This window comes from Pteropus vampyrus, unplaced genomic scaffold (assembly GCF_000151845.1).
Source record: "Pteropus vampyrus isolate Shadow unplaced genomic scaffold, Pvam_2.0 Scaffold8, whole genome shotgun sequence".
Taxonomy (NCBI): domain Eukaryota; kingdom Metazoa; phylum Chordata; class Mammalia; order Chiroptera; family Pteropodidae; genus Pteropus; species Pteropus vampyrus.
Window position 1 is genome coordinate 13,205,886 of NW_011888789.1, and position 9,304 is coordinate 13,215,189.

General features: G+C 30.2%; 1 protein-coding gene across 1 annotated transcript in view; it reads right to left on the reverse strand.

Moving 5' to 3' along the window:
• Nucleotides 1–9,304, reverse strand: part of ADAM2 (ADAM metallopeptidase domain 2) — a 107,589-nt gene that overhangs the window by 30,361 nt on the left and 67,924 nt on the right. The window contains exons 15-16 of the mRNA XM_011373439.1: nucleotides 4,154–4,178; nucleotides 2,391–2,574 (exon numbers count right to left, since the gene is read on the reverse strand). Coding sequence (XP_011371741.1) covers nucleotides 2,391–2,574; nucleotides 4,154–4,178 — 209 coding nt within the window. The remainder of the gene's footprint in view (nucleotides 1–2,390; nucleotides 2,575–4,153; nucleotides 4,179–9,304) is intronic.

A 9,304-nucleotide genomic window follows, 5' to 3' on the forward strand; every position in this document is an offset into this window, starting at 1 on the left:
TAAATGTTTTAAACTTTTTTGGGTAAATATTCAGAAGAGGGATTGCTGGGTAATATAGTTACTCTATTCCTAATTTTTTGAGGAACTTCCATACAATTTTCCATAGTGACAATACCAATTTACATTCCCACCAGAAGTGTATAAGGATTTCTTTTTCTCAACAACCTCTCCAACACTTTTTATTACTTGCCCTGTTGATGATAGTCATTGTAACAGGTGTGAGGTGGTATCTCATTGTGGTTTTGATTTGCATTTCCCTAATAGCTAGTGAAGTTGAGCATCTTTTTATATGCCCGTTGGCCATTTGTATATCTTCCTCGGAGAAGTGTCTATTCAGGACCGCTGCCTATTTTTAATTGGATTTTTAAAAAATTGTTGAGTTGTATAAGTTCTTAATATATTTTGGATTTAGGCCCTTATTGAAGGCATTGTTTGCAGACATCTTGCATTCAGATGGTTGCCTCTTTGTCTTGCTGATAGTTTCTTTTGCTGTGCAGCATCTTTTTAGTTTGATATAGTCCCATTCACTTACTTTTTTTATTTAATTCCCTTGTCTGTGAGGTCATATTAATAAAATTCTCTCTAAATCCAGGTCCATGCATTTAGTGCCTATGTTTTCTTCTATGGAATTTATTGCTTTGTGTCTTATATTTAAGTCTCTGATTCATTTTGAGTTAATTTTGGTATATGGTGACAGATAGTAGTCTAGTTTTATTCTTTTGCATGTAGCATTCCAATTTTCCCTGTACCATTTATTAAAGAGCTTTCTCCATTGTATGTTCTTGACTTCTTTGTTGATAATTATTTGCCTATGCATAGAGGAGTTCTTTTCTGGACTCTCGATTGTGTTCCATTGGTTTGTGTGTCCGTTTTTCAGCAAGCCAATACCATGTTGTTTTGATTATTATCACTTTGTAGTATAATTTGAAGTGTGGCAGGGTGATGCTTCCAGCCATATTCTTTTTTATAAGAATGGCTTGATTATTTGGCATCTTTTGTGCTTCCATACAAATCCGATGATTTTTTTGTTCTATTTTTTTTTAAATGTTGTTGGGATTTTGATGGGGATTGCATTATATCTGTATAATGCTTTGGATATTAAGGTCATTTTAACTATGTTGGTTCTTACAATCCATGAACGCAAAATATATTTACATTTCTTTGCGTCTTCTACAGACTCTTTTAATAATGTCTTATAGTTTTCAGAGTATAGATCCTTCATATGCTTCATTAGGTTTATTTCTAGGTATTTTATTTTTTTTGTTGCAATTGTAAAAGAAATATTTTTTTCTCCTTTTCTTTTTCTGATAATTCATTGTTAGTGTATAGGAATGCTATAAATTTTTGTACATTATTTTTGTCTCCAGCAAGTTTACTGTATTTGTTTATTGTTTCTAATAGTTTTTCATTGGAATCTTTAGAGTTTTTCATATAAAGAATCATGTCATCTGCAAAAAGTGACAATTTGACTTTTTTATTTCCTATTTGGATGACTTTTATTTTTTTCTTTTGTCTGATTGCTCTAGCTAGCACTTCCAACATTATATTGAATAATAGTGATGACAGCACAGCCTTGTCTTGTTCCTGATCTTAGAGAGCAGATTTTTAGTTTTTCACCATTAAGTATGATGTTAGCTTAGAGTTTGTTGCCTATAGACTTTATATTAAAGTATTTTCCTTCTATACCTGTTATTTCATATGGGTATCGCATTAATCAATTCATGTATGTTAAACCATCCCTGTATTTATGTATATGTACATCAGTAAATATATTTCATAGAGGAAAAATCTAGAAAGACATCAAATGTTAATAAATATCTGTATGTACTATGGAATGATAAAAGAACAAAATCAGATAAGAGGATCGGATATTCTTTTAAAAATATATAGTTAGTATAGCTAGATAAGCATCTGTATTTGTCTATATATGTATATAAATAAGAAGTTCATATAGGGTTCATAAAAATAGAAAGAGTAGTTATAGTTCAGATATGTGCCTTCAATTAATTTTTTCTTTATTCTGTGTGTTCTTTATTATGTTCATCTCTAAAATCGACATGTTATTTTAACAACTATTTTAAAGTAATTATATCATAATTCATGACATCAGAAGTACTCTGTGTAATATAATTTATTAAGATACAGTAAATGAATAATATGATTCTTAATTCACTGAATATACATAATTTCTATGAAAAAAGCCAATAAACTATTCATGATGATATTATCTATGCATGGATGAAAATTATATTATTTTTCTTCTTAAGCTTTTTTCTTATTTAAAAATTTTTCAACATTTTTATTTTTGAAATTAAATGTGCACTTAAATTATGCACTTAAAAACATACTATAAATATTAGAAAGTCATTTGAGAATAAAAGACTACATACCTTATTTTCACCACAAACTGTTCCATCTTTTATCCACATTTTTGAATTATCCATGTGACTAGATGAATACTCCACTGAGACGCAGATTTGTCCATTTATGTTAGAATAGAAAATAGTGGTATCTGGAATATCAATTAAACGTTCTCTTTCATATTTACATATTAATTTTCCACACAGCCGATCCCTATAATTTACCAATAAATTAAAATCAATCATTTTAAATTACAGATAAATATTATAATATCATTTCTAAAGCAAGAAGATTTAAATAAAACATTGAATTTTTAAAAAATGTATGCAATTAATGGTGAAACGCCAAAAAAAAAAAATGAGGGCCTCGCTTGCATTGTAAATAATAACTGAACATTTTAATAATTATAAATTACTTCCTAGTTAGCCTGATAACTTTTTTTTTGGTAATAATCCCTTCACTCTTTTTTTGATTCTTAGACATAAGCAATTTCCAGTTTATTCTATACTAAAAAATTAGTAAAGTCAATTTAACTATCAGTCTTATTGGGTTTCTTTTTCAGTTTTTCAAACATAATACTCTCAGCATTATGTATCTAAAACTGACAAGACTTTGAGACCCACACTTAAGAAATATTATGTGCAATAAATATTAAAATAAAACCACTAAAATATATCATAATGAAAGTAATTTGAAAATAGAAATGCATTAATAACAAAAAATAATAATAAAACTGAAAGTTGACTTTCCAACAGAAACGATGGAAATCAGAAGATTATTGAATGACAGATTCAAAGGCTAAACAAACTGCCTACTGTCTTCCCACTCTATATGCAGAGGCAATATCTTTTAAAACAAATATAGCATTTTCAGATGATAATTAAGAAAATTTACCACCAGCAGTCCTGGACTAAAGAAAATGTAAATTGAGTTTTTTATATTGAAGGAATTTTATCCTAGATGTCGGATTATAAAAATACAGAATACATATAGCTTTAATTTGATTGAGGATGTTTCTTTCTATTTCTATTTAGATGAGAGTGTTTATCATGGGTTGTTGTTAGATTTTGTGATAAATTAGATACAATATAAAGAAAATTGTGTAGATAAATCTAAATAAGGAGACTGTGTCAGACAGAAGATATAGTAAGTCATCTACCCCTCAAAATAAGTATAAAACTGGAAAAATTTGTCAAGACAGCCATTTGAGGGCTAGGTAACTGATCAAAAGTAAACAACAAATTGAGAAGCATTTATGAAAAGCTGCTATAAAATCAAGTAAAAATCAAGTCGTGGTCTTGCCTGAGTCGGCTCCCATGCCTGTCATTTTACCAGGGCACAGCTGGCCTTGAAAACCAATAGATTTAATGCCAGAAGGGTTGTTCTTGATTTGATGCAGAGGACAAAAATATCTCACTCAGCAGCACTCTGAGTAAAAGTATTAAATTTGGTAGGGAACGAATGTAAAACTAGCATCGCTGTTAACCCAAAGTTGAGGTCTCAGTTGGGGTTAGTGATAGACAAGCCAGAAATTAAAAGTGCAATCCTGGAAATGATAGCTTCACAAATGGTGGTGATAAACTGTCTTTATATTACATTCCTAAGTGACTGAAAGACTACATGAGTATGCTAAGAAGACTTAAGAAAGACTGATGGGAAGTAACACCAGAGGAAACTAAATTTGCCTAAATCCAAATGTGTTCCCCAATTCTCAAACAGAGACAACACACACACACACACACACACACACACACACACACACACGCACGCACGCACACACTCACACACCAACAGCCAGATGGCTTCAGCGGTGAATACTATTAAAAATATAAAGAAAAAACAATACCAATTCTATACAAACTTTATAGAAAATGTGAAGAATACAACACTTTGCAACTTATTCTATGAGGCCAGTATTATCCTGTTATCCAAGCCACACAAAGACATCACAATATAATGAACATAGATGCACAAATCCTTAACAAAATATTAGCAAACCAAACATAGAATTACATAAAATAATTATACACCACGATTAAATGAAAAGTAACTAAGAATGCAAAATTGAGTTAATATAAAAAAGATTCTAATGTGTAGAATATAAAGGAAAAGCACATAATCACAGAAAAAGCATTTCATAAAATCCAGTACTAATCCATGATAAATACTCTCAGCTAACTAGGAATAAAAAGAAAATTCCACAATTTGATAGAGGTTTATGTGCAATATTGTGGTTAAAGTTGAAAGATTGAATGCTATCACCTTTCAATCAACAAGACAAACACTTCTGCTTTCATGACTTTTATGCAATAAGGCAAAGACTTCTGAGGTATTATACCAAAGCCATGATCCGTAAAAAAAAAAAAAAATGAATAATTAGAATTTCATCAAAATTAAAATATTTTGTTCCGCAAAATATGTCATCAATGAAAGAAAGCTAAAGAATAGCCAAGAGAAAATATTTACAATTCACATGTATGATTAAAAATGTGTTCTGAATACATAAACTACTTTTACAATTCAATAATAACAAAAAACTCAATTTAAAAATGGACTCAGATTTGTCAAGACATTTCAGCAAAGAAGATATGCAAATGCCTAATAATTACATGAAAGAATGATCATTTCATAAGTCAATAGGTAATTGCAAATTAAAATCAGAATGACATAGTTTTTTTGCATGGTGGAAAAAAATGCAAGCAAAAAATGTTGTGAAAATGTTAAATGTTGGTGAGAATGTAGAAAAGCTGGAACTCTCATACATTGTAATGGAAATGTAAAATGATACAATCACTCTGGAAAATATTTAGGCAGATTCTTGAAATGTTAAACGTGTACTTGCCATATGACCCAGCAATTCCACTTCTAAGCACGCATCCAAGTGAAATGAAAAGTATATATCTACACAGAGACTTGCACCTTTATCATTTGTTATATTCCAAGAGAAACAAATACATAGCTTTACAAAACAAAAAAGCAAACAGAATTCTACACAAGAATGTTCACAGCAGCATTATTTTAATAGTCCCAAATGAGAGACATTATAAATGCCCATCGACTGATTATGATTAAATGAATGATTAAGTAAAACGTATATTCATACCATATAATATTACTCAGCAATGAGTTTTAAACTACTGATATATGCTACAAAATGAATGAACATCAAACACATTATGATAAGTAAAAGAAACCAGACAAAAAATGATATCTTGTATCATTTTTCTTACATAAAATTTCCAGAAAAAGCAAATTGTGTAGACAAGAAGGTCACTGGTTGCTTGGTGCTGAGATCAGAAGTAAGGATTAATTACAAATGGCACAAAGGAAAATTTAAAGTGATTCTGGATTCTGGTGATTTTTGTACTTCTATAAATTTATGACAAGGTAAATAAACTATCCCTTTAAAATGTATTACTTTTCAGCAGAGCAATTGATATATTTAAAAAACTGTTAGAAAATTGCATAAGAGCTCCTACATAAAGAATTTGCAAGTCATTTGTTCTGTCATTATAAGAAAACGCTGAACAAACTGATATCAATAACTTTTTTGGACTCATCAGGGAACTGAGGCTGCAGAGAAAGAATCTGGAAAGCTAAGTACACACAGAAACAGAAAATATAGGACCTGCAAATTGTTCACCTGCAATTTGCCACTGAATTACATAAGCCACTAGGAATATTTAAATAACAATTTGGACAGATTGCTGGAAACCAAGAGTAGACAAACATGAGATAAAAAGCTCCTAAGGAGTACAGTCATAAGGCACCATCATATTTTTACCTGCCTTTTTTCCAGGACCACTATTACAAACCCTATCTGTGAAAGCTCTCCGTATAAATTTTGCAGGAGAAAGAGAAGAATAACTATTGTTAAACCTTCCCAGGCCCTTCTTCCCAACAAATGCTTAACCTCCCTTTGGAAGAACTTAATCAGAGAGCAATTTTGGAATATTATCTCTAGCTGGAGAAAGACAATTCTATCTACTCTAGCCAACTACACTCTTCTTGTCTCACCTAAAGAAAATAATAATAAAGTCATAGTCAATAATTGAGAAAGGTTTAAGAAAATAGGTTGGGTATGTTGTAATTATTGCAGGAACTAGGGGATGGGAGCACGGCATGGAAAGCTCTGTACCTGGAGGAGCAACAGAAACACTTCTGAAAGCCACATCTCTGAAATATAGGCACATTAAGAAGACTGAGGCTTATATGAAAACTAGAGAAAATCCCCTCCCCACACCCTACCACAGTACTAATACATAGGAACAATAAAAGTGACTTATAACTGAAAGAGCTACAAGACATATACTTCTTCTAAGGAGGAGAATGAAGGAAAGATCGGTTCTAAGAGTGGAGGAAGAAATTACCCTATTAGAGCAATATGAAGATTCTGGTGCCTATAGCTACAAAACACATTAGACACAGTGCATCTCCTAAACAGGTTAACATAAATTCTCACAATAAAGGCTTATTTACCTCAGTGTCTATTATGCTATATAGTATGCCTACATTTCAAAAAAAAAAATAATAAAGTACAAGTATGTGAAAAGGCAGGAAAAAACACAGTCTAAAGAGCATCAGAACGAAATCAAATATAAAACTGATGTTAGGATTATTAGACATCAAATTTAAAATAACTATGATTAAGATTTTGGAAGCTCTAAAGGCAAAAATGTCAACATGGAAGACCAGAGAGGAAATATTAGCAGAGATATGGAAACTATAAGATTCAACAATAAGAATTGAAATGAAATGATAACAAAACAACAATAACAAAAAAGTAACAGAGGTGAAGAATAGCATCCAAAGGCTTATCAATAAAACACAATCAAAACTGCAGAAGAAAGACTCAGTGAACTTAATAGAAGCTTCCTAAAGTGAAACACAATTATAATAAGTAATGATAAAAAAAAAAACCCAAAATTAAAAACTATGGAAAAAAATGAAAAAGTGTAACATCTTCTTAATAAGAACAGCAGCAGTAGAAAGAGAATGGGGCAGAATAAATACTTAAAAAAATAATGGCCAATATCTCTCCAAAATTATTAACATACATGAAGCCACACATGCAAGAGATAGAGAAACCAAGCAGGATAAAGACCAAAGCAAAAACTACCCACAAAAATATCATATTCAAACTAAAGAAAGCTGAAGTCAATGGGAAAATCTTGAAGGCAACTAAGGCTTCTAGTGGTATACTTTTTAGAGGAAAAAGGATAAGAATTACAGCAGACTTTTCATCAAAAAACATGAGTGAAGCTACTGTGACTTCTGGAACCTGGAGCAATCTCACAAAGACCTCAAAGCTGAAGAGAGAAGGGTTGGAGGAAAGCTCAGAGACTGAAGGCAGACATTCTTCAGGGGTTGAAGAAAGACTAGAATTCAATATATTCATTCCTTTGCTATTGAGCAGTTTTGAAATTAGCTGCTAGCCACGTACGGTTATGGAATATTTTAGATATGGCTAGTCGGAACTGGCATATCTAATAAGCATGAAATAAACACCAGATTTCAGAGACCCAATACGAAAAAAAATGATGTAAAATGTCTCATTCATAATTTCTATATTGACTACACGTTAAATAATAATTTAGAAATATTAGGTTAAATAAACTTCATTATTCAAAGTTAAAAAGAACATGCAATTAAGAAGAGAGTGAAGGAAAGTTTTAAGTGTTAAAAGAAAAAGAAATGCTAACTCAGAATTTTGTGTTAGTGAAATTATCCTCTAAAAGTTAGAATAAAAATTTTCTCAAAAAAACTGATAGACTTCTTTGCCAGCAGATCTGTCTTATAAGAAATGTTAAATAAAGTTCTTCAGACAGAACAAAAATGATATAGGTCAGAAATTGGATCTACGTAAAGGAAGAGCATCAGAAAATGAATAAATAAAAGTATGTTATTTTTATTTTTCTTATTTTTAATTGAGCTAAAATATAACTCTCTACTTAAAGCAATAATACAAAGACTATATTGAGTGGTTATAGAATATGTATAAATAAAATGAATAACAGCATTTTATTTCACAAACAATTAGATGGAAGAATTGGGATACTAAAAACCCTCATTACAAATAAAGCACTGTACTGTTATTTGAAGGTAAATTATTACTGTGTCATATATTGTTATGTTAAGATAGAAGATATGAGTCTAACTATATCAATAAGCACTTTTTACAGAAATGGTCTAGACAACCAATTAAAGGCCTGACATTGTCAGAGTAAATGAAAACATGACCCAAGGTTTGTTTAACATCTGAAAATTAATTAATGTAATATACTATATTAATAGAATAATAGACAAAAACCATAAATCATGACAATAGATGAAAAACATTTGAAAAAAAATACAACCACCATTCAAGATGAAAACTCTATGAAGCAGGAATACAGAGAAACTTTCCCAATCAGATAAAGAACATCAATAAAAAATCTACAGGTAACAGTAAACTTAATGGTGAAAGGCTGATTTTTTCCCATAAAATTGGAAATTAGCAAGTTTCTCTTATTTCTCCACTTATATTTTAACATTTTAACAGTTATGTATACACTGTAATCATGTAAGAAAAACAAGTTAAAGGCATCCCAATTAGAAAAGAATAATAAGACTTTGTTTGCAGATGATATGATCTTGGGCATGGAAATGCTAAGTAATTGACATACCAAAACCCAAACTAAAACAAAACAACAACAACAACAAACAACAACAACAAAATAGAATTTAGGAAAGCCACATAATATGAAAGATCAATATAAAATGTTATTTACATTTTCATTATTACTATTATAATATTGAACAATGTGAAAATAAAATTTAGAAAAGCATTCTATTTATAATAGTTTTAAAAATAAAATGTTTATAAATATATTTAATAAAATAAATGCAACACTTGAACACTGAAAACTAATATACCTACCTGAGAAAAATTAAAGCTGATTGA